Source organism: Andrographis paniculata, unplaced genomic scaffold (assembly GCF_009805555.1).
Source record: "Andrographis paniculata isolate CXL003 unplaced genomic scaffold, ASM980555v1 Contig54END, whole genome shotgun sequence".
Taxonomy (NCBI): Eukaryota; Viridiplantae; Streptophyta; class Magnoliopsida; order Lamiales; family Acanthaceae; genus Andrographis; species Andrographis paniculata.
Window position 1 is genome coordinate 3,659,078 of NW_026137589.1, and position 25,257 is coordinate 3,684,334.

Here is a 25,257-nt window from a genome sequence, read left to right on the forward strand (position 1 = left end):
TTTAAATATTATAATAAAAAATTATTTTTTATACAAAATATGATAATTGTTATTTTTTTTATAATAAAAAAATATATAAAAAACAAATGTCTTTTTCTTTCAAGAAAAAGATCATATATTATGAGGAAAGGAATATAAAATATATTTAAATATTTATTTTATTTAAAAAATACTCGTATATTTAGAATAAAATACTTTGAACTAAAATAAATTTTAATATAGTAATTTCTAATTTAAAAATGGAATACCTGTTCAAACAAAAATAATTTTTAATATAGTATTTTCTAATTTAAAAATGGAATACCTGTTCAAACCTACGAACAAACATATCCAAATATTTTTATTCCCTAATAATGTTCTTACTTCATACAAGTGAATTCCAGCAATATTCTTGACGGCTCTCCTTAATTTTGAGGCTGTAATCGTCACTGCGCACCAATCCTCCCCTTGCACTTCACTCAGTTCGATAGAAAGCGATCCATCTTCGTTGGCAATCAAACGGAAGCAAGTAGCGTTCGACAAGCAATCCCTCGCATCTTTCTTTCCTCGCAGCTCGGTCGCTATTTCTTCGCTGGATGCTGTATACGTTAAAAGCGTACAGGTTCGGACTCCTCCTTTTTCTTCTTCTTCTTCTTCTTCTTCTCACAGGTTTGGTGTTCAGACTTTGAGAACGAGCGGTTAATTTATGACCTATGCTTTCAGGGAGTATTTTTTGTGAAGTCCAGCATGGTTGGGATTAATTTAAATTGTACGAAGAATTTTAGGATTTGATTTCATGGGAAGTGCAAAATTGTTCCTACGTGAAGCTTAAGCTGGGGGTTTGAGTGTAGAATAGAATTGTAACGGCTCTGTTTGTGTTGAAATTGACGGAGGCTTTACACTATCAGAGATTCTTAATTAATTTTCAATTTGATTTTTCAGGTTTGAATTGCTGTTTTGGTGGCGTTTAATTGTAATTATTCCTTAAGAGTTTGGATTGGGCATGGGGACTGAGGGCTTGCTCTTGGTCCCCTGCAATTGAATTCCAAAGAATTTTGAGTTTCTTAGTTTGAGACAATGAGCATTGGACTTCATAACCCATTTCTTGGGGTTCCTCTTAAGTTCACTGATTTAGGAGTAAGAGATAAGGGAGGGTCCATTTACACTAGAGGAGTAAAGCTGAAATCCTCAAAAAGGGGTTCAAAATTTCTCTCATGTAAATGTGGTAAGAGACATGAATGGATCTCACATGGTAACAAACTTGTGCATTATTGTGGGGAAGGTGCTCAGCTTCTGTTGAAGAAGCTGGAATTGAAGAGGGGTTTGGTGATCAATTCTGTGAGCAAGTCCATTGTCCAAAGCAGAAGTTTGGTTAAGTTTGTTAACCCAATATGGGAAGAAGGGCTATTTCTATTCAGGTGTACTGTATTTTTCTCTGTGATATCTGGAGTGTGTTTATTGGTGTGGTATGGCAAGTCGAAAGCAAAGATTTATATTGAAACAAATGTATTGCCTTCTGTTTGTTGTCTACTGAGTGAGCGCATTCAGAGAGAACTTGATTTTGGCAAAGTTCAGAGAATTTCGCCTTTAAGCATTACTTTGGAGTCATGCTCATTTGGACCGCACAGTGAAGAATTTTCTTGTGGGGAGGCACCGGTTATCAAACTGCAGATTCGTCCATTTGCAAGTCTGAGAAGGGGAAAACTTGTAGTTGATGCTGTCTTGTCTAATCCTAAGTTATTGGTGGTTCAAAAGAAGGATTTCACTTGGTTGGGTATACCATACTCCGAAGGCATGGTCCCGAGGCACTTGTCTGCAGAAGAAGGAATTGATGTTCGTACTAGAACTAGGAGAATTGCAAGAGAGGAGGCTGCCAAGCGCTGGGAGAGGGAAAGAGATGAAGCGGCTGGAGTATCTGCAGAAAGGGGTTATGTCACTTCGGAGTGCAGTCGTGTTTCACCTGAAGAGGATAATTTGAAGAAGAGTGTGAGTCTGCCCCCAAGGTTAGGGGCTCGTGAACCATACCTATTTATGGACGATAAAATGAGGTGGAGAGATCATCATTGCATGGATGCTGGAGCAGAGTATGATTTGAAGCATGCTGATTTAGAGAGATCATTTGGTGAAAAAATTTCATCTCAGGGGACTAGCTTCTGGTCGAGAGTTATGCCAGCAGCTATGAGGCGCAAGTTAAAAAGGAAGGCTAATGGAAAAGATTTATCAATGTTAGATATTGCTTGTAAAAGAAGACTTCTAGAGCGAAGTTCATCTGCAGCTCGTTTATATTTCCAAGGACAATCACAAGGGATGTCCAGAAACTCTTCTATGGGATCAGCAGGTCATGAAGTTCTAAATATGGATATTTCTCCAACAGTAACTAATGCTGAAGCAGCTGCCTCAGATTCTACCATGGCTAATCCTGAAGGTACGGGATATAAATCTCTGGATCTGAAGGATGAGCATAATGTTGATAATAGAGTTGAAGTGATCAATGTCAATAATGAAAATCTGAGAATACAATCTGGAAACCATATGGATAATTCAGGCGATTCCATTTCTTGTCCTCTGGATGTGGTTAATAGATCTTCAAATTCAAATGAGAAAACATCATCAGTCAACAGTGTCAAAGAAATGACAGGCACTGACAGTTTGACAACTAAGAAGCATCTGGAAGGTGATGCTGGCATGAATATGGCTGTGAGAAAAGGAGTTCACAGGTTGGATATGGATTTCAAAGGTGATCAGGATATTTTAGATCATCAAGCCTCTTGTAGTTCCAGCCCTATAGAGGTTGAGCCTTCAAGCTCAGTGAACCATTTCGATCGCTCTTTTTATTGGAAGTCTCTATCTGGTTTATCCTTATTTAAAAATTTTAACGATACATGGTCCCATTCATTTGTCAATCCTTTGCAAAGGCTGAAGTCTGTAGTTGGTGTTGGAGTTGAGGATATATCCTCAGAACTAATTGATGAGATTGGTGAAGAAACTACTTCAAGTTTAGAGAAAATGGTTCCTGTTGTCCTTGATTCGGTACAATTTAAAGGTGGTACACTAATGCTGCTTGCATATGGTGATGCAGATCCTAGGTATTATCACTTATGCTATCGACAAATTCAAAATAAATCTTGTTATGCCAATTATTTCTTGTCTTAGATTCCAGGAGTTTCCTCACATGCTTTCCAAGTGCTTAATCTACTAGATTGTAATTTATATATAAGATGCTCTAACCGTCTAACAAATTATGTCAATATTTTTTTTTGGTTGGCTGCTAAACTTACGCAGCACAGTCTATTTATAGTAAAATATTTTATTTACCCACAATTTTATTAGCCTTACTTTAACAAATAATAATAAAAAAAATTAACTACTTCTTCTATTTATCCACAATTTGTTTTCTTTTTTCAATTCATTAATAAATTTTCAATAATACTCCAATTTTATTTTTTACTTACTCTACTATAAAGTATTAAAATACTATTATTTATTAGTCTGTGTCCAACTAAACCTACATAATTTTTTCGGACGGAGGGAGTATATTTTTCTCGGTTAATTTTGGTACTTTATTGAAGGTAACATAATCTTTTCTGGAATCTGTACTCTGTACTCTTTGGAAATTTTTGTGTGAAGTGGAAGCTTTCAATAATTTCAAGTTTATTTTGCATTTGTTCCTGAACTTGTATTATTTTTATTACTAATATTATTTAAAGAAGGGAATTCTAGCAATTTTGTATGTTATTTATTTATTTTTCTTTGCTCTGCTGTGATACCTATTGTTTGAATTCTCTCACCGATGCGGGATGCCTCTGCCTCACTTCTGTAGACAAATGGAAATTGCTAGTGGACATGTTAAGTTTCAAAACAACTATGGACGTGTGTATGTTCAACTTAGTGGGAACTGCAAGATGTGGAGATCTGATTTTAGCTCTGAGGATGGAGGGTGGTTGTCTACCGACGTTTATGTTGATGTTGTTGAGCAACAGTGGCATGCAAACTTGAAAATAGCTAATCTCTTTGTTCCGGTAAAGTACATGAGAGTGTCACCTTGTTGCATTACTCGAAAGTAAAGCCTTATATCCTGCATGTAGCTTAATTTGTATGAACTAAGTCCTCCCTCTTCTTGTGTAGCTATTTGAAAGGATTTTAGAGCTTCCAATTACATGGTCTAAAGGCCGAGCAAGTGGCGAGGTGCATCTTTGACTCTGTAATTCTTTTAGCAAATATATTCCCTTTTCATGATGTGGTGGTTCCCACCAGTGCACTTAGCGTATTGTGACTTTGCAAGTTGAAATTGATTTGATTCTGCTTTTACCCAATTGCCAATCCTTGAAGAATTGCCATGATTTAAATGTGTTTGTAGTTGTGTAAGATTCCTGTATATATATATATTTTTTTTTATTCAAATCCCTTATCAAGAAATTTGTGCCATACTGTGATGTTGGTTGATAACATTTTGATAGTTCTTCAAAGTGGCAAGACTTCAATGAGGGTAGTTCTAATTTTATGCCTTTATTTGTTAAATATTATAGGATCAGGACTAAGTGATTCTAGTGATTTTTCCATTTTAAGTACAATGTACTTAACCCTGGAAGTTGTTGGATGTGGTTTTTTATGTAAAGCTGGTTAAATTAACACACACACAATGCACTAATAATTTCAGATGCTCATCTAATTATAGGTTAAAATTTGGTTGAACTAAAGAAATTCGACACACAGCAGAACTCCAGTCACAGTGCAAAAAATTATTCTTCAACTGCACAAGCTTTTACTGAGAAAGGAGTTTCTAGAATTGTAGAGACTGCCTAAAAAGTGATGGTATTGATGCATAAAAGTAAGGATAACTATTTGCATCTGTAGCGCTTTTTATGAATTTGGAGTATTATGGCATAACCAAAGTTGATCTATTTAAGATTTTACCTTTATAAGGTGCTTGAATTGTTTTGCAGTAGTTTGAAAATACATTTTAACAATGGAATAGTAAATTTTATAGAATAATTATCTGGTTTAAAGTTGTGATGGTTGTTTGACAACAGTGTGGAGGTATTAACCCTCATTCTCCATTTTACACTTACTGTGCAAAAAGAAATGCCTTCTTTAGTTTTTTTAGCATGCGCTGAACATTTTTATTTCCTTTTTCTAGTATTCTTGGCCAAGTTGTGTAGGCAAGTTTTACAGTTACTTAGACGTCCATAATACATCCATTATTCTCTTTTTCTGGATGGACCTATAATGTTTATAACATGAGGATGTTAAGAACCCCTCAGCCCTCTGTCCTTTGTGGAAAAGTGCACAGAGTAGTTTCCGCCAGCTTATTCTAAACTTCATCTAAAAATCTGTTGGTTCACACTGTTTTCGCTGTGTTATGATCATTATTTTCTGTTATTCAACATTTACAGGATGCTGAATGTTCAATTTGTGCAGCTCTTCTTTAGTTTCCTTTTTCATTTCTTCTGATTGGCAATTAATCCTTTTCCCGAACAGCAAAGGATTCCCACCACATGTCTTTATGAAATTCAATGAATCATAATTATCATGAAATGCTTCTGGTAACAGGTTCACATATGTATGTCCAAAGGAGAAACGTTTCCAAATCTTCATGGGCAACTAGATGTAACAGGGCTGGCCTTTCACATATATGATGCTCCATCATGGTTTTCTGTATGTCTTTTGAACCATTATTAAATAATTATGGAAAGAACATACAATGCCCTCTGACCACATATGTTCAACCTCTTTTGCATGCAGGATATGTCTGGAACTCTGTTTCTTCGTGCCCAGCGAATATTTCTGCACAATGCCAGGGGATTTTTTGGTGATGTTCCTGTAGAAGCATCTGGAGATTTTGGCATCCATCCAGTGGAAGGAGAATATCACCTTATGTGTCAGGTGCCACCACAAGCACCATTCTCTGTGATGCATTTCCATCTGAAACCTAGGGCATTGTTACTTCTATTTTCGTTTTTCATATTATTAATATTCTATCTGCAGTGAGTTTCCATTCCTGAAAAAAGATGTTATCCAACACTTATTTACAGTTCTGATCATCACATCCAATATCCATTTTCACTTCAAACATTTCAAAACCCAAAACAAGAAAACAAAATCAAAATACTAGCAAACAAACCCCTGTTGTTATCTCTGAAGTTAATATCTTGATTATGAACATGGCAAGTGATTATTCTAGACCAACATTGTCCTTTCCTGCTGAGATCTCTATTGTTGCAGTGGGATTCCCCCTGAGACATTTGTATATAAATGGCATATTCTTGCGAACATGTAAATGTGTAGCAACTCTTTCCTATACATATGAATAGGCCATTTTTCTGTCAACTTTGCCAGACACTTATTGATCGTAGTTAGTGTAGGTTACAACTTTTCTACTATCTGAATATGGGGTCATTTCTAACAAAGAATATATATATATATATATTTATATATTTTCATATATCATGTTGTTTATTTTAAATATATCTCGAGCTTATAGTTAACTTCATTGTGTTTTACTTTCTAATGGATTGGATAAATCTGCTTTCCTCCCTGTCTATTCTTTATAAAGTTGCTAATATCCTAATGTTGGATTCGTTAGGTACCATCGGTGGAAGTTAATGCTTTGATGAAAACATTCAAAATGAAGCCTTTGTTGTTTCCGGTATGTGTATCCGTTTTTCTTTTATTCAATTGCATTTGAAGATTTATTTTATCTTTCTTCATTATGTATATTGGCATAAATTTTGCACAAAACGTAAATTATTCACTTCCTCCAATCGCTTTGTATTCCACAGAGTGTAACTAAGATGAGATTATTTGCATATGTAGCTGATTTTGTGATTTGCTTTACTGACTTTTAGTAATTGGGTCCTTACCTTGGACCAACCTTCTCTTATAAACTAATACTAATAATTATATTATTAAATAATATTAATTAAGAATTATAAATAATGCAATAACACTAGAATTATTAAAATAGATAGTTATAACTGGGCAAGGCAGGTCTGGTTGTGGGCCCACTGAGTGCTTGCAGCTGGGTTCTGTCTGGGGTCACACCCACCCTGTTGACATCCTATTAAGACTATGTATGCGCTTTCATGTTCTGTTAGTTTCCTGTGTTCTTGAATACCTTATCTCTTGATTGTGTTAGGTTACTTTTCCAATTTTATTTAAATTTATATTTTATAGATTTTGATGCAAAGCAGACATTTCCTGAATTTTTGTTTTTGTTTTTACTGTTATCACTTTCATGAGGTTGGCCTTTTTGTTCTTCACCTCAAACTGATGCGTATTTGTCATTCACTTCAGTTGGCAGGATCAATAACATCTGTCTTCAATTGTCAAGGTCCTTTAGATGCTCCTGTTTTTGTTGGTAGTGCATTGCTCTCAAGGAAACTCGTACATTTGCCTCCTGATAGTCCTCAATCTGCTGCATATGAGGCCATGATGAGCAGTAAAGAAGCTGGTGCGGTTGCAGCCATTGATCATGTTCCACTTTCATATGTTTCTGCGAACTTTACTTTTAACACTGATAATTGTGTGAGTAAATTTTGTAGAATAATTATAATTCACCATTACATGTGTTTTCATCCCATTTTCTTGTCCATTGCTCATTTTGCTCATGGCAGGTAGCTGATTTGTACGGAATTAGAGTTACACCTGTTGATGGTGGCGAAATTCGTGGAGCTGGCAATGCTTGGATTTGTCCTGAGGTTTAGCTTGGAAATCATTTAATTAACTCTGCATTCAAATATTCTGCATGAGTAATTCAATTGTTTCCTGCACGTTATTGAACTCTGGTTCCCGATTTTAATTGGTGATTTAGTTTTTTAATTTTAATTTTGTTTCTTTCATAAATTTATTGAGGGGCGGGGGTGGCCGTGTGGGGAACACTTAAAATGATTATATTTTATTCGTTAAACACAAATCCTTTCTTATTTAAAGCTAAATCTACATGTTCACATGCTACATGTAAAGAACAATGCTGAGTGCTACCGTTGAGTCTATTAAAGTTTTCGGGGAAAACTTGTTCTCAAAATGGATTTAGCTTTACATGAAGCGCATGAATTTTGAGTGGATAGATCTCTTTCTGTCAAAAGCGTCCACTCTGGGATTCTTTTTTCTACTACAACCTGACATTATTATTGATTATTGTAGGGGGAGGTTGATGAAACAGCTATGGATATTAACTTTTCTGGAAACTTATGCTTCGATAAAATTATGCATCGCTATATACCTGGTTATCTGCAAACAGTCCCATATCAATTTGGTGATCTGAATGGAGAAACAAAAGTTTCTGGCTCTTTGTTAAAGCCGTAAGATTTCTGTCTTTATGGATGTTGGTGGATCAGTGTTCTTCTTCACTTAATTGAGAATATTGTTCATGTGTTTCATCATGGGAATTTGAGTAGCAAATTTTGTGTAGGAGATTTGATATCAAATGGACTGCACCAAAAGCTGAGGGATCACTTTCTGATGCGCGTGGAGATGTCATAATTGCACATGATCACATGTCCATCAATTCCTCATCTGCTGCATTTGACTTGTACACAAAAATTTTAACGACTTATCATGATGGAAACTGGTTAGACTGGAAAGAGACTGGTAAAGTGGTAACCATGCCTTTCTCAGTGGAGGGAGTTGAATTGGATTTACGAATGCGCAACTTTGAATTTTTCAACGTTGTTTCTTCCTATGCATTTGATTCTCCAAGGCCTGTAAATTTGAAAGCAACGGGCAAAATTAAGTTTCAAGGGAAGGTTAACAAAAAGTCCTCCAGCATGGATGATCGAACTTTACAATCAGATGAGAATTTAGAATGCCCAGTGGAAGTAATTGAAGACGAAAAGTGTATATCCGGTGATATTTCCATCTCAGGTCTGAAACTCAATCAATTGATGCTGGCTCCTAACTTAGCTGGAGCATTGAGCATGACATCTAAGAGTATCAAGGTCGGTCTCTCTGCCCCTATCTCAATAACTAGTTGTATTGTGCTAAGAAAATGTGATATTTATTTGAACCGGTGGCTCATGTCCGAAATGTCATAGGCATCTAGGTATCGTTTATGTTCTCTATAATCAAGTTGCTTCAGGAAGCTAAAGTTTACATTCAAAATACCAATCAATTTTTTTGAAGTTTTTTTTTTTATTTTTTATAGAAGGCTGTATGTTCAGTACAAAACATCTAGAATGCTTTCAATCACTAGCATAATTGTCAAACAATATTATTAAAATAATAACTGTATTTTTGCTAAGCAAGCTGTTGAACACTTCTTTTTCTGATGATGCTGAAAATACCAGTATATTGTTCAAGCATCTCATTTGTTATATCTGGTGACATAGTTGCATGCTACTGGCCGGCCAGACGAAAGTCTTGAAATAGAATTTGTTGGACCGTTGCAATCAACTTCAGAAGAAAATCTATCTGGCAAATTACTGTCATTTGCCTTGCAGAAAGGTCACCTGAAAGCTAATGCAAGTTATCGACCACTACATTCAGCAAACTTGGAGGTATTTTTCACCTTTTCTTTGTTATTAATTTTTCTTGTTTACTTTCAGTTCATTCTTATAGTCATTAATCCTGCTATTAGTTGGTATTGATGCAAACTATGTTCTTTTATATGCAATCAGGTACGCCATTTGCCACTTGATGAACTCGAGCTAGCTTCACTACGTGGGGCAATTTCAAGGGTAATCAATCTTCTTATTAGACTAGTCAACCTCATTGTTGATACTCTTGGTTTGAGATTATTTTATTTTATTTTATGTTTTTGAATCCGAGATTCACTAAAGATTTCTTTTATTTTTATTTTTTATTTTATTTTTTAAAGTGGTTGTCACTTTGTTTCATTGTACTCTTCAATGTCCTAGTATCATGATTAGTGATTCGTCTATTTAGCTTGTTGTCTTGACTATTATATCTTAAAAGGTTAATAAATAACTAATCAAATGTAAGTAATGAGCATTAGATAGATGATTAGCTGTCTGCATGTTTGAGTGATTTAACCCATTATATTAATCTCACATTTGAGTTGTAAACAGCTGGTGAAAACTAATGCTTGTAACTGGGAGGTGTACTTGTCTTTGGAGAACATAATAAGTGTTAAAAAAAAGTACCTCAGTAATCAGTATTTTAATCAACTATCTTTGTCCACTTCGAAGAAAGGTGGTTTTATTCTGTTTTCATTTTTCAACTTTTGCAGGCAGAACTTCAGTTAAACTTTCAAAAAAGAAGGGGTCATGGTGTTCTATCTGTGCTCCGACCAAAATTTAGTGGTGTTTTGGGTGAAGCTCTAGATTTAGCTGCCAGATGGAGTGGGGATGTGGTGAGCACCTTTAATATGAACTAATATTCTATTAAGCTTAGGCGGTATTGGTCTTTTTATGAGGTTTGTTTTGATTAAGATAGGGAGTTTATGTAAATATTGAGGGTTTTGGTGCATTTATTGCATGTCCTATTTTAATATATACACACATATATTTACTTCCATTAAGAAATTTACTCAGCAGGATTTTATTTATATGGAACAGGACTCTGCTACATTTAATGAAGTTGATATATACTGACGTTGAGCTAGTGTTAAGCTCTAGTTCAATTATGTTGCATTTGGCTTACTTTGTCTCTCTATTGTAGTGTAGTTGAGTTCGGGTATTTCTTTATCCTATTAACATGAAATATGATCCTTAATGTTTCGACAATTTTCATTTCTTGTGGTTGACTTCCATGCCTAACGTTTTTGAAGTATTATGATCATGTTTGTTTTGGGTCCTTTAAATGAGATCAGTGGAAAATTGAAAACTACTCTTAAATGCAAAATAAATCATTGTTGTGCTGCTATCTTATAAACATTTAAACTATAATATAGGGAATAAGGCTTGCCAGTTAGAAATTATACTTTAGATAATTGCTTATGTTTATTACTGCTTAATCCTACTGCTTAAAAATCCTCTTCTATAGATCACGGTTGAAAGAGCAGTCTTGGAACAAAGCAATAGTAAATATGAATTGCAAGGGGAATATGTCTTACCGGGCTCCCGTGATCGAAGCACTATTGAAAAGGAAAAAGGCAGCTTATTTCAGAAAGTAATGACCGGTCATCTTGGGAGCATGATTTCTTCGATGGGTAGATGGAGAATGAGACTAGAGGTGCCTAATGCTGAGATTGCGGAGATGCTTCCACTTGCTAGGCTGCTTTCTCGAAGTTCTGATCCTGCTGTTCAATCAAGATCAAAGGTTGTTATCTGATTTATGAAATATTTGATATCTCCTCAATCGAAATAGTGTGCTATGATGTGTTGTCAGGAGCTTTGCTCCTTTTGTTTTGTGATAATAACATAGTTTTACTTTGCACGGAAGCCTTTGCATATGCACAAGCTTGTCCGACAGTTTTTTGCAACTGTCTATCACTTGAAATTATCATCCTAGGTTGAGTCTCCTTTAGTCTCTTTAGGGGCATAAGTGGGGTTTACTTGAATATCGATATTAAAAAAGCAGCATGCCACCATCCAAGGAACACAATCTTGCAGAGGTGTTTTTTTTTTTTTTTTTCTAAATCTCATCAAGGGCCTAAATTTAAGGCTGTTGCTTGCTCTAATGGTGTTTTAGTGAGCTTCAATTTTTTGAAATCGAAATTTCCTTGTTTGTATGGGTTTCACATAATTTGTCCTCATTGATTCTATGTATATATTCCTCTCTGGTACTGTCATAAAATTGATCTGGAGAATTCATGAATTGTCTAATTGCTTGCACATGCAACAAGTTTGTGTTTTCGTTCTGATTCATATAGTTTCTTTACTGACACGCAGGATCTTTTTGTGAGAAGTTTGCAGTCAGTTGGATTGTGTGCTGAAAACATCCAAAAACTTCTCGAGGTATGTTTCTATTGCGGAGATTTAAAAATGTCACAAAGTGGGATGTAGAGCCTTAAGGTGGACTCACTTGGCATCATATTCCCTCCCAATATTTAATTGTGTGAAATCTTGTAGGAAATTCGAGGCCATTGTCCCACATCAGAAGAAGTCGTTCTTGATGATTTTGATCTTCCAGGTTTGGCAGAACTTAAAGGTCATTGGCGTGGCTCTTTAGATGCAAGTGGAGGCGGCAATGGTGATACTACGGTAGACATCTTACCACACCTTATACAGCATTTTTTAACCAAGTTTTTCTTAACTGATACAATATTGTTTCTGGTTTGAATTTTAGCTGGTATTTAGTAAATGTTTACACAATTATTTTTATCAATGCTTTTTTGAGAATCTTAATCGCATCTATGATGATTCTGTGCGAAATTTCTTTGTTTTCTTTGACCTTTCTCTTTTTTTTGGCTTCAGTCGGTAATATCCTAATGCATTGATCCACAGAATAGAACTTATATCCTGTTGACCTCAGATGGAGAACTTCTATAGAACCTGTTGTATAATAAAAGAATTTCACATGAAATTATGACCAAATCGACTATCTTTTAAGTTAAATCCATTTAGCATGGCGGTCTTATTGGTTTGATTGTCTCGACTTTTGTTCACTGTAGGCAGAGTTCGACTTTCATGGAGAGGAATGGGAGTGGGGAACATATACAACCCAGCGAATTCTAGCAGCTGGTATGTACAGCAACACTGATGGTTTGCGTCTCGAGAAAATGTTCATCCAAAGGGATAATGCCACAATCCATGCAGACGGGACACTGCTAGGTCCAAAGACGAATTTGCATTTTGCTGTTCTAAATTTCCCTGTCAGTTTGGTTCCCACTCTGGTTCAGGTCATCGAAAACTCAGCCACTGAAGCTGTTCATTCTCTTCGGCAATTATTAGCTCCTATTAGAGGCATCCTGCACATGGAAGGCGATCTTAAAGGAAATCTAGCAAAACCAGAATGTGATGTTCAAGTAAGGCTTCTAGATGGCGCAATCGGAGGAATTGAACTTGGGAGGGCCGAAGTTGTTGCTTCTCTAACCCCTAACAGCCGTTTCTTATTTAATGCAAACTTTGAACCGATCGTGCAAAATGGCCATGTACATATTCAAGGAAGCATTCCCCTGATACTTGTACAGAACAGTAACTCGGAGGAAGAAAGCATCGAAAGGGATAGGAATGAATCTACATGGGTTCGGGGTTGGGATACAGAAAGAAATAAAGCATCTGTGGATGAGCATAACGATAAAAAGGGCCCCAGAGAAAAAAATCAAGAGGTTTGGGATACACAAATGGCCGAAAGCCTCAAGGGTTTGAACTGGAACATTTTAGATGCCGGAGATGTTCGAATTGACGCCGATATTAAAGATGGCGGCATGATGTTGCTAACAGCACTATCTCCATACGCTAACTGGCTCCATGGCAATGCCGAAATTCTGCTTCAGGTAGAGATACTCCCATTTAACGTAACTTTTTGTCTTATAATCAAATAATATATCGATAGAAGTTTTGGAAAATTGTGGGAATAGCAAAAAGTTGGGTATTTGATGTAATAGTTTTGTGAGAGAAAAAAGTTATTTGATTTCATATTTTGTGAAAAAATTACCGTTGATTAATAGTGATGGTCATTCTGAATCTGACATAGTATCAGAGCCTAGGCTAGGTTTTGAGTTCGAGTTCCACCACCCCCATTTGTGGGGTATGTGAAACTTGCACATACAAGTGCCCAAATGGGGGCGGTGGAACTCGAATTCGAGACCTAGTATGAGCTTTGTTACCATGTCAGATACAGAATGACTGTCTCACCTAGCCCGTTCAGATTTATGAGAGCCATGTTTTTACTTTTCTCTGAGTTCCATCTTTTGCAGGTAAGGGGTTCTGTTGAACAACCAGTTGTCGACGGATCGGCCCATTTTCACAGGGCAGCCGTGTCCTCGCCTGTACTCAGGACGCCAATAACCAATCTTGGAGGAACTGTTCTTGTAAATTCGAATCGATTGCGCATTGGCTCATTGGAGGGAAGAGTAAGCCGAAAGGGTAAACTATCGGTAAGAGGGAATCTCCCTCTCCGGGCCAGTGAAGCATCTCCCGGCGACAAACTCAACCTGAAATGTGAGGTTCTTGAAGTTCGAGCGAGGAATGTTTTGAGGTACAATTTATTTCCCATTCCAATATATTTATCGCCCCTGAATCTTCTTTTTGTCGAATATTAATGAAACCAACTACGCTTGTCGCAGTGGTCAGGTTGATACTCAATTGCAAATAACGGGATCTATTATGCAACCGAATATCTCCGGAAAAATAAAGATCAGCCAAGGGGAAGCTTACCTGCCTCACGACAAGGGCAGTGGAGCCGTCGCCTTTAATAAGGTGAGGACAGCTGAACAAAGATTGGCAGCTGGTGGTTATGGTCATATGGTTGCGTCGAAGTACGTTTCACGTTTTCTCAACCTTATCCCGGCCTCGTCGAATAGCTCGTTCAGCCAGTCATCCGGTACGTGTTTTGGACATTGCCACGGGTTTTAATTTTGGCATCTTTTTATCGTATTTCTTGAAAATGCAGATTTAGCATATCTTACGTTTCTTTTTACCCGATTGAGTGATTAGGCTCGGTCTAGATAAAAGTTTTGAAAGTTCGAAAAAATTTTAAAATAGTAAAAAAAAAAGGGTATTTACATTTAGACCTACCAATTTGTTGTCGAGTTTGATAGAGCCGTTGAGGCTGTCCGTTGATGCGTTCTTATTACAACTATATATTTCGTTTATGTCGACTGTTTGTTGATCTTGAAGTCGACATCTATTTACAGGTGATCGAAATGAAGCTAAGGAGATGGCGGTGGTAAGTAGTAATCCTCGTTTCGACATTCGCCTGACGGACTTGAGGATTGCACTTGGACCCGAACTCAGAATAGTTTATCCTTTGATACTAAATTTTGCCGTTAGCGGCGAGCTCGAATTGAATGGCCCCGCTCACCCGAAATGGATCAAACCTAAAGGTCTCTTGACGTTTGAAAATGGCGATGTAAATCTTGTCGCTACGCAGGTACCGACCGTTTCTATGACTCAGATTATTTTGCCCCTCGCATCATTCTTGTAATCTTCGATGTGGTTCTAACTCTCTCGACTTTCTACCTATTGCAGGTGAGGCTCAAAAGAGACCATCTTAATATAGCGAAATTTGAGCCCGACCATGGCCTTGATCCGACGTTAGATTTAGCTCTCGTAGGATCGGAGTGGCAATTCCGCATCCAAAGTCGAGCTAGCAAATGGCAGGAGAAATTGGTGGTTACGTCTACACGTTCAGTCGAACAAGACGTCCTTTCCACGACTGAGGTAATGTTTAACATTAAAAGTTATCGCATACCTTATGTGAATCTAGCCGCTACCCGAAAGTGCGCACTTGATAAACTCTCAGCCAAACCTAATACCCTGCAAACTAGGTCTGATAAGATAAGTCATACTACACTAGGCAAACCATATGTGGCAGGTGACCAAGAGACGTCGGGGTTTTGAATCCATGACCTTACGGTCATAAAACCACCCCCATACTACTAGACCATCCCTTACGGGACACCTTATCTTTATCTCTCAGAAGAATTCATCGTGATGTAGCTGATTATGGTTCTTGCAAAAAACAGGCTGCTCGAGTCTTCGAGAGTCAACTAGCCGAATCAATATTGGAAAACGATGGCCAGCTCGCATTCAAGAAGCTTGCCACTGCCACGCTCGAGACATTGATGCCGAGGATTGAAGGGAAGGGGGAATTCGGACAGGCTAGATGGAGGTTAGTCTATGCTCCACAAATCCCGAGCTTGCTCTCCGTAGATCCAACCGTCGATCCTCTCAAATCTCTTGCGAGTAACATATCGTTCGGGACAGAAGTCGAAGTGCAGCTGGGGAAGCGTCTTCAGGTGAAGCAAATCCTCCTATTCCTTACATATCCGCATCTTCGATATAAAAAATGTGCAATCCATTGACGATAACCCCTTTTCAGGCATCGGTTGTAAGGCAGATGAAGGATTCGGAAATGGCGATGCAATGGACATTAATCTACAAGCTGACGAGCCGTCTCCGGGTTCTCCTACAGTCGGCTCCATCGAAACGTCTCTTGTTCGAGTATTCTACCACTTCACAAGACTAGAATCTTTTGAAGTCCCTTCACCAACTGTAAAAAAAATATCAACACATTCACACAGTATGGTTTAGTATTGTTCTTAGGCATGCCTGGCTGGGATGAATAGGTCATTCAATTCTTGTACATAAAAATTTAATTAATTTTGATCCATTGAGGAAAAACCAGTTTGTTTAAAGACTTAAGCGGCACCATATTTCTAAACTTATGATGTTCTTACTAAAGCTTTTTAAATGGATGGCTGAAGAGGATCAAAAAAGTGTTTCAAATATGCAATTTCTTTAGATAAAGTTAGAGCCGTATTCTTGAAATAAGACAGAAAATTCTTGTCACCAAAATCTCCAGGGATCCTTGTAAGGAGGAACATAGTTCTCCGATGGCGGCAGAAGCCGGAACGATGCTGCGGTTTTCTTCAAGAATGGTCCCATCTGTGTAAGGCAACAAATCAACCATAAGAGTAAACAAATGTGGAGTCGGGTTTTGTGTAACAAAAATATCACTATTAGAAAGAAACAAAATCAATCTCCAAAAGACACAAACCTACCTTGAAGTATTCAACAAATTTACATTGTACTTCAATACAACAACTCAAGTTGTGCCAATATTTTATATGGTTCAATGTATTTTGTATTTTATTCGTTATTCAAATGTGTGCTCAAACTTTTGGACACAAATTTTAATGAGAATATTTTTTGTCACTTTTTTTTCTTTTATAATAAGAAAAAAGCAAACCAAAACATTTTCTTTATAACAGTCCAAAAAAAGAAAGTACACGTAAATTTAGATCATTAAGCATATTTTCATCGCTAAACAGTATAATTTTAAATATAAAGTCAGCACATGATCCCAACAAACTTTTCTTTAATTGATAAATAAACCGGTTTGCGGTGAGAAGAAATTGAACTTACTTTGTCCCATTGCTTGCTCAGAGTAGAAGCACTGAGCGTGTACAAATAACCTGCAATGAACAATTTTTCAGTAAGTTCACTCCCGAGAGAAGGATTGCTGAATAAGGGAAAATATAGAAGGCTTGGAAACAGGTAGCCATATTGTAATGAAACAATCATTAGCAGATGAAATGGTTGGGATGCATTTCTCGGACAAATCGCATAATTAGTTCTTTCGATGAGCAGAACATAACGAAGAGGGATTTGTATCAAACATCCATTACGGTATTGATATAATATTTTGAACAGGTTCATGCAGTGTAATAATATCCTACCATCGCGTTCAGCTGTTGATGCAGCAAAATGTCGGTAAAGGTTAGCCCCCAGGGCCTAAATCAATCAGCATGATAAGGGAAATAAGTAATCAATTGTCATTCATCAGGATTATATGCTAAAAAGTAATGAGACTAACAGTTTTGGTTGGTGATTTTCGAACCAAATATTCATAGTACCAATACGGTACACCATCAACCTACACGGGAGATATACAATGAGTCCAATTAGAGTCAAGTAAATTGCATTGGATCACTGTTTAGAGTATTTATTTTGCAATGCAGATCTTTTAAACATAAACAGAACTTACCGAAGAAGAATTTGTGTCAAGAATTGAACTTTCATCCAGACGCTGGCTAGAGGTAACTCGCTGTGAGAGACGGGAATATGCCGTTACAACACTTACATGAGATATCAATTAGACATGCATTACATTTAAGTGCATTGAAACAAGGACAAGCACAACCCTTTGAAGATGCAGAAAAGACCCGAATTGAACTGCCGACTATACTAAGAACAGAGTAGGGATACATGCAGATAAAAGAGATAGCTGTAAAGCCATAACCTATGAACACCGGGAACGGATATGCGCAGTTGGGGAGTGTGAAATCATTCATAATATTGAAACTATCAAACATGAGTTAAATTGTCAGCTTATACACTGAATTTTGCAGTGAAGGAACTACAACTGACACTGAAGCACCATTAATCCAATAGTATGTTTTGTTTATTTATCAGCAATCATTTAAAATGCACTATTGTTCCACAATCTGATCTTCATATCTAAAATCATATATGAGATTATAAAAAATGTTCTATTTTTTCATTATCGATAAGTTTTTGAGGTCAGTAGGAGCTATCTTAAATCATATATTTAATATGCGATGATGTCAGAATGATACTCCGGCATAACTAGAAGATATTTTTTTGTCAGGTGAGGTGATAGGGTAAATCATTTCACAGTGAAGAAATGTGAACTAGTCAAAGAAGTAAGATGAAATGCCAAACAAGAGTCAAGTATAGCAAATTAACACATAGCAAGCAAAGATAAATTTGGTTAAAATCAGAAGGAGAACGAGCCAGAGTCAAGCACAGAGCATTCCTGGAATCGTTATTTATTTCTAGGCAAGATTGGTGGGGTGTTTAGCAAGAATCACTCAGCAAAGGCTCAAGAGGACAGAGAATAAGAGAGGTAAATACCAGAGCAGACTTGTCGGCTAAAACTGAATCAGCAACATTTTTAGCATTCCATGTGCTTTTCTCTTGAGGTTTCAGAAACAGTGAATTTGGTGGACCAATCTGAATAAGAAAAAAATAAAAATATATATATATATATATATAAATCATAATGGTAACTCATGTTTACTGTCAGTCTATTAAAAGACATGGTAGAATCAAATTACCGTTACAGAAATTATAAGGTTATCAAAAAAATCAACCCTCTCAGACACAATACGAAGGCGTGCATCAGCTGTATAGTAGTCAATAAAACCGTGAGTGAGCTCATAGTAAAAAGTAAATAATCATTTAAAAAAGTATAATACAGCTTAATTGCCAATAGAATAACAAAATAATTGGTAAAATTGAAGGTATTCGAAGACATAAACCTTGCTTATTGCCGTCGTTTAAATATATGAATATGGAGAAACTTACGTGACAATGGTGCAGCTGATGAATAACGTTCCGGCTTTCTAGATTCCACCCTTCAAATAGATGAAAAGAGTGAGGTTCCTACAATTTAAGGATACAAGAAAATGAAGCAGACAAAATTGCATCAATTCTAGAAAATCCATATAATTGAATTTGTGAAATACATTAAAGTTAAGATCCATTTTCAAGCCAAGAATGAAATTAAAAAAGACCAAATAAATCCATTATGAAAGTTAGAAAAATGATCATATTTATTGTTTAATTAGTTGAATCTATTGTGACACAACACTCATTTATTGACTTAACAAGCAGGCATCAAACAAGAAGCAATGACCACTCTATCAGGTATTCCTAACAAAGGGCATACTTTTCAACATCATTGGGTTTCAAATTGAATCTATTTCATGGTAAATTACTAAAATGCTAAGAGTGGAATCCTCCAATTCCCAAAATGAGACCAATTTCTTTAACCCGGAATAGTGGATAATGAAAAAAACTCTAGAAGGTTTGTTTACTTATATTATCATTATTTTTGCGCAAAAAAAAAAAAAAAACCCTCCTAAAAGACATCACATTCAACATAGATTTTTCACTATAAATATTACATAAAAAATATATTTTATATTCAAAACACAACATTCAATGGCTATTTACATCACATCAACACATATTTTCTAGTCAAATATTTACTATTCCTAAAACAGCCTGATACATCAAAACACTTCCAAAACACAACTAAACACTGCTGTATTTGGTTTTAACATCCCCTTCCCTTGGCTACATTACTTTTATATATCTTGAAAGACTTAAGAAATATAAGAATAGCATCCAAAATTATAATCACCAATCACCAATAATAAAGTGATAGAAATATGCATTTACCATTTGAAGACAAACTTTTTGGAAGGCAATTCAACCGGATACATATATGAATAAGCGTTTACATCATCTACTTGTAAATCCATTTTCAAATCTTCCTCAGCGCCAGAACCTGTAGGATCAGCAATTTTAACATCCCCAGATAAAAAGAAAAGAAGTGTTTGACCATGTAAAATGCAGCACATACTACATGACCATCAAAATTTCATGCATGAAGAACAAAGCATGCGTAGCATTGAAAGCTGGAAAATCAAATAACAAACTCGAAACACATAAAAACAAAGACCACGGTGAAGATAAACACACAAGATACTGAAACGGTTCTAAATGGGTAGACCATACACATTTAAGCACATACATTTTGTTTTAGATATGCACACAACCGATTTGAGTTCACCAATGAAATGAAGTAATGTTCTAACTAATTAACTGCTCCTAACATAACTAAAATGAAATCCAACAGCCATGGGAGTAATGCAGCTGATATTACTCATTGTAGTTACAAATTCACATCGAAGTAACACAAAATTTGAGTTCAAGAACATTCAGGATCAAAAGGAGGCACAAGAACAACGGCAGCAGCAACAGTAAATCACACAGGAGAGAGAAACAGAATATATCACAATAATTACTACCTAAAGTTGGGAAAATTAGACAGATTGAAGCAGAGAGCCCAATGAACATTAAATCTCTCCTCAAAACTCCATTTCTCGGACCGGTTCTCGAGCAAAAGCTTAAATTCTCAGCTACGTTGATCATTCTTCCACCAATTTCACGCCTCTTGGCGGTTGAAGCACTTTTACTATGAGCATTTGTCCTGCAAAGCAGCACAAAATGAAGCAAAAACAGCGAAAAATATAATTGAAGCAAGGAACGGATTCCAGGCATAGATGAAGCTAAATTATACCTACAGACGGAAAGATTTGGGATGAAAGAACTGTGGAATTTGATCGTTGGAAGCGTTGCCGCCATTTGGAGCACGTCTTCGCTTCACTGTGTCAGCTCATCCACTTCGGCTTCCAAGGATAACTGAAAATTCCTATTTTATTATAAATAAGATAGGGTCGGTCTTGATAATATTTTATTCTTTCGGGGTTAAATTAAAATATTTCGACAATATAAGCGAGGTGTGGTTGATTATCATCTCATTTTTTTTATATTTTATTTTAGATATAAATTGTTTTTGGTTTGAAAATGTCATGAAATAAATAAATAAATAAGATGATTTTTAGATGAGTTTTAAAATTATTATATTTAATTATAATAAAGAAAAAATTTAAAATAAATGTGATAGTGAAAAAGTATACATTTACAAAGTAAATAGTTAAAAATAATATAAAAATAATTTTATTTTTTATTTTTGTGATATAAAAATAATTATATGACAGTGAAATAAGAGTTTGTAAAAAAAAAAAATACTATATTTTTTAAAAAATTACTTTATAATTCGATCACTCAGAATAAAAATATGCATATACTTGTAAATAGACTGTTAATAACAAAAACCCATATTCAATACTTACATTTCAAATCAATTTCAAACTACAATCAAATAATTTTCAATTTAAATATTTATTATTTATATAAATATATATATATATATATAAAAATTATAAATATTTATATATATAAGGCAAGTATTATCATTACACAGATCACATATACTCATGAATTGAATATAAGGTGCAAAACATACACAAACAACAATATAACAAACATAAAAGAATCAAACACATCAAAACCACCTTTTGGTCACACAAACAAATTTACAAACAAACAACCACAGAACTTCCATGGAGATTCACAAGAGGGTGCCATTCCGAAGGCTAGCAGTTGCTTCAGCCAACGAGCTAAACACAGTATCGTCGCCGAGCTCGGCTTTGCAAAGCGGGCACGACCCGCTCATCCGCAGCCATTTATCGACGCAGTCCTTGTGAAAGAAGTGCGCGCACGGCAACTCTCTCAGCTCGTCGTTGTTCATGTACTTGGTCAAGCAGATGCAGCAAACCTGCACGCCGCAAATCTCGATTTATAAAATCCAAAGTTCTGTATATGTAAATATTTTTGAAATTTTCGACAAATGCCTAATTCCCTCTCACAAAATATCACATCAGATATCGAAACTTTTTACTATTTTAATAATTTTTCAAAACTCCACGAATCTCTATCTAAAAACAAAAGTTCGACATTTAAGGAATTAATTGAGGGAAGCTTACTGCATCTTCTCCGGATACTTCGCGTTCCTTGTCTGTTCCGGACGCCACAATACCGCCGTCGACCGCTGCAGACGGGACTTTCTCCTTGTCGTTGTTGTTCTTATTTTTCTTCAGTTTAAATTTATACGTTGGGAGCGTGTTGATTAAATTTTGCGTAGCTCCTTTAGTATGAGGAAGATCTTGTCGCAAGCCCATGACTGAAATAATACAAGGGAAGCAACAGCAGACGGCAGCGCACAGAATAAACGGCAAAGCGTATCCAATGCAGCTTAAGGTAAGAAATACGATACACAGCCTGAAAAAGAAGTGACGGGGAATTAATCGAGCCAGTTGCAAGAAGTACAAAGTCGACATTTTTGTTACCTGTAGATGTTTGGAGCTTCGGACGACGACGCGTGCCCTCCGAAAATCCACACATTGCCTACCACAAACCAAACAGCAAAGAAGCAGTCCAAAGCCATCTTGAAATTTTCAACAAATGCCTTAATTCTGCAATAGTAGAGTTTCTAGTATTCAAATCCCGACAATTGCATGTTATGCCTCAAAATATTCATAGGTTTTCGCCCCTTGGAGGCTCGATCAAGAAGATAAAATACAATTAATTGCTATGTTCGAAAAGTATAACTTTAATCAACTTCTACATTCAGTTGATTCTTTTCTGGTCGATCTTGAACATACAAGACAAAAAAGAACATATTAACATAAAATATATTCATAACATTGATTAATTTTCGAAACTTTGCTTAGTTCAAGAAGTATACGTAGGCTATTATCAAGCAAGGGCATCAAGTCTACCCGAAAGTTTTTCATTTTTTATTTTTGAATCTTCTTTCTTCAATCTACATAGAAAAGTAACACGAATGATTTAATTTCAAGGCAATATTAGTACCTTGGAGTGCTTCTAGTCGCTGCACCGGTCGTCCATCGACCTTCCTCATCTATGAATCTTCCGGTAAGTGGAACAGTGGAGATATTGCTCTGCGACGAATCCTGTTCAGCACTATAGTCGCGATATTTAAACCGCCAATACAAAGCGAGAAGAAATGCTAAACAACCAGATGAATATCCGACGATCCATGCCTTCAAAGGAGCATGAGGCTTCTCATTTCCCGACAAAGACAAAACAACAACAGCAGCAAAAATTTGGCTAGCTGTCAACACTAACTGGAAAGATATCCATAAGCCAGAGTCTAACAGTCTCCTCTGTCGGCCTCGATTGTTTCCTCTTCGTAATAGAGATGCATTCCTAGGGTTGGACACACTGGCTGAAAATTGTTGAGGCTGATAAACAGGACGGCTGGGTGTCCGATCTTCCAAGAATCCAGACAGCCGGTCATAGGATGAACTAGATGAGGAAGAATCACTACTACTTGTAATGTCTATCACATGTTCGTCATCTACGCCACTATTTGCTCTCTCCATTAACAAATGGACTCTGTTAAGCTGCGCTGAGCTTCCTATTAGCGGCAAAGATATACTGGTCCAACAAACGTGCACTCAAAACAGAAAACATGGTCCTGATTGCCGGAAAAGGAAAGGTAATATGATCGAAGATTCCTTAAAGTCCACTAAAAATGGCAGAAATGTGCCTAAATATTGATACCAATAAAACAAGGTGAAGATAACTAAAAAAAGAATCATAGTCAAGAAATCAATCATTCGAATAAACAAAATTAGATATAAAACAACACAAAAGTAATCTCATTAAACGAAATCGGATTCATTCTTACACAGCAGAATTCCTAGGCAATCAATAGGGAAAAATCAAACCCTAACATCAAGGCAACAAAAATCAATTGTTGAAGAACATGATCGTATCTCTTCAAACTTCAACGAAATCAGAGCAAACCCAACGCAATGCCGCAATATAGTAATCAATTTCTAAACAGCTCATCAGAACAAAGCTCAAAATCTTCAATTCCCCTAAATTAAAACGACGCCGTTTCACAAGCAGATAACTAATTTCTCAAACCCCCAAAATTCAATCCTTCGAACTATTTAGATCTAACATCTTCTTCGAAATAAAAACGCCCTAAACAGCACGAAAATTGAAACCAGAAGCTTACTAACCCTAGTGGAAGATGAAAGCTGTGCAAATAGCTAATCTTTTACAAGGAACTCGATCATTCCGCAGAAACGAGAAAGATTAAAAATATATATTAGAATGTTCACTGACCAGTGCACCGAAGCGAACAAAAATCAAGGCGCGATGAAAATGAGAAAGTATCAGAGGAGAATCGTTGCTCCGAAAATGTGATGGATTGATTCCTGGGCTGGATTAATCAATCATTCCGCCCGCTGCCGCTAATGGGTGTCCACTTGGGATGGGATGACGACGATGCTCGTTCTTGATATTTTATTACGGGTGTGTTTCTTACCTATATGATTCCTCTGTGTGATTTTATTATTATTAAAATTTAGGGTTTGTTTGTTTTGTGTTTTCATTTTAAAGAAAAAAAATATATATATTTCCTCCTTCCTATATAAAAAAACAAATAGCATTTCCTTTTTCACGTACATTTTTAATATTAATGTTATATTATATTGGAGTAAGAAAGACGAAAATAATCTTTGTGTAATATAAAGTAGCAGCATTTGTATAATATATGGTAAGTTGTAATGATATTTTTTATTATGTTAGGTAGATAATACAATTACTAAATTACAAAATAGTATTTTTGTTTTGGGACGGACGAAAATGGAAAACGGAGGGAGTATATACATTTACTATCTAGATCATACTTTGTCCGTCACTTATCTATCTATTTGTTTGTTTTTTGCACGGAATTAAAAGAATATTAGTATTATATTGGTTTGTGGTACTAATAAAGTAAAAAGACTAAAATAATATTATTAGTATTGTGTGATATAAAGATAATGACATTTGTGTAATATATTACAAGTTGTAAAAGTATTTTTAATGTTAGTAGAAAATACAGTTTCTAAAAAACGATATTTTGTTATAAGGCAAACCAAAATAGAAAGATAGATAATTGTTAATGATAAAAGAAATATAAAAATAATAAAAATATGTATTATATTAACTTTTTTTTCTTGTAAATATATGGAAAAAATTTTATAAAACAAACACACCTTGACATATTTAGTACTATAAATTTTATCACGCAAGATTATATTTTACATATTTATTGCAAATAATTCATTTAATATAATATTATAGTAAATACTTTAGTTGATATATTTATAAGAAAAAAATTAATTTTGATCTCAATGTTATTAAAATTAATTAATTTTAGTATCAATATAAAAAATTTATTAATTTTGATTAT

The 25,257-nt window shown here is 35.7% G+C and overlaps 3 protein-coding genes across 5 annotated transcripts; 1 reads left to right on the forward strand and 2 right to left on the reverse strand.

Annotated features, from left to right (window-relative positions):
• Window positions 1-360: 360 nt before the first annotated feature.
• Window positions 361-16,180, forward strand: LOC127255375 (protein TIC236, chloroplastic). The gene is made up of 24 exons (XM_051280879.1): window positions 361-601; window positions 922-3,065; window positions 3,800-3,998; window positions 4,105-4,164; window positions 5,530-5,634; window positions 5,722-5,862; window positions 6,563-6,625; window positions 7,273-7,503; window positions 7,593-7,676; window positions 8,122-8,279; window positions 8,390-8,915; window positions 9,306-9,473; window positions 9,594-9,653; window positions 10,166-10,288; window positions 10,921-11,196; window positions 11,769-11,834; window positions 11,949-12,080; window positions 12,491-13,315; window positions 13,739-14,019; window positions 14,108-14,364; window positions 14,678-14,913; window positions 15,012-15,203; window positions 15,509-15,781; window positions 15,865-16,180. Exons 2-24 carry the CDS (start codon window positions 1,057-1,059, stop codon window positions 16,009-16,011), a joined length of 6,612 nt encoding a protein of 2,203 aa, XP_051136836.1. The 5' UTR covers window positions 361-601; window positions 922-1,056; the 3' UTR covers window positions 16,012-16,180.
• An 82-nt stretch (window positions 16,181-16,262) lies between these two features.
• Window positions 16,263-20,774, reverse strand: LOC127255376 (psbP domain-containing protein 5, chloroplastic). The gene is made up of 11 exons (XM_051280880.1): window positions 20,659-20,774; window positions 20,387-20,568; window positions 19,755-19,863; window positions 18,876-18,925; window positions 18,626-18,693; window positions 18,423-18,521; window positions 17,533-17,592; window positions 17,362-17,421; window positions 17,225-17,279; window positions 16,911-16,960; window positions 16,263-16,430 (listed from the first exon to the last, which is right to left on the reverse strand). The coding sequence occupies exons 1-11, from the start codon at window positions 20,721-20,723 to the stop codon at window positions 16,332-16,334; spliced, it is 897 nt and encodes a 298-aa protein (XP_051136837.1). The 5' UTR covers window positions 20,724-20,774; the 3' UTR covers window positions 16,263-16,331.
• A 575-nt stretch (window positions 20,775-21,349) lies between these two features.
• Window positions 21,350-24,339, reverse strand: LOC127255940 (E3 ubiquitin-protein ligase At1g63170-like). Of its 3 annotated transcripts, none has more exons than XM_051281739.1 (5): window positions 24,144-24,339; window positions 22,857-23,484; window positions 22,331-22,456; window positions 21,968-22,262; window positions 21,350-21,759 (listed from the first exon to the last, which is right to left on the reverse strand). In XM_051281739.1, exons 2-5 carry the CDS (start codon window positions 23,387-23,389, stop codon window positions 21,553-21,555), a joined length of 1,161 nt encoding a protein of 386 aa, XP_051137696.1. In that variant the 5' UTR covers window positions 23,390-23,484; window positions 24,144-24,339; the 3' UTR covers window positions 21,350-21,552. The 3 variants fall into 3 exon arrangements, with proteins under 3 accessions (XP_051137696.1, XP_051137695.1, XP_051137697.1); XM_051281738.1 differs by having other exon boundaries at window positions 22,857-23,556; XM_051281740.1 differs by lacking the exon at window positions 24,144-24,339 and adding an exon at window positions 24,038-24,055.
• Between the last annotated feature and the right edge of the window lie 918 nt (window positions 24,340-25,257).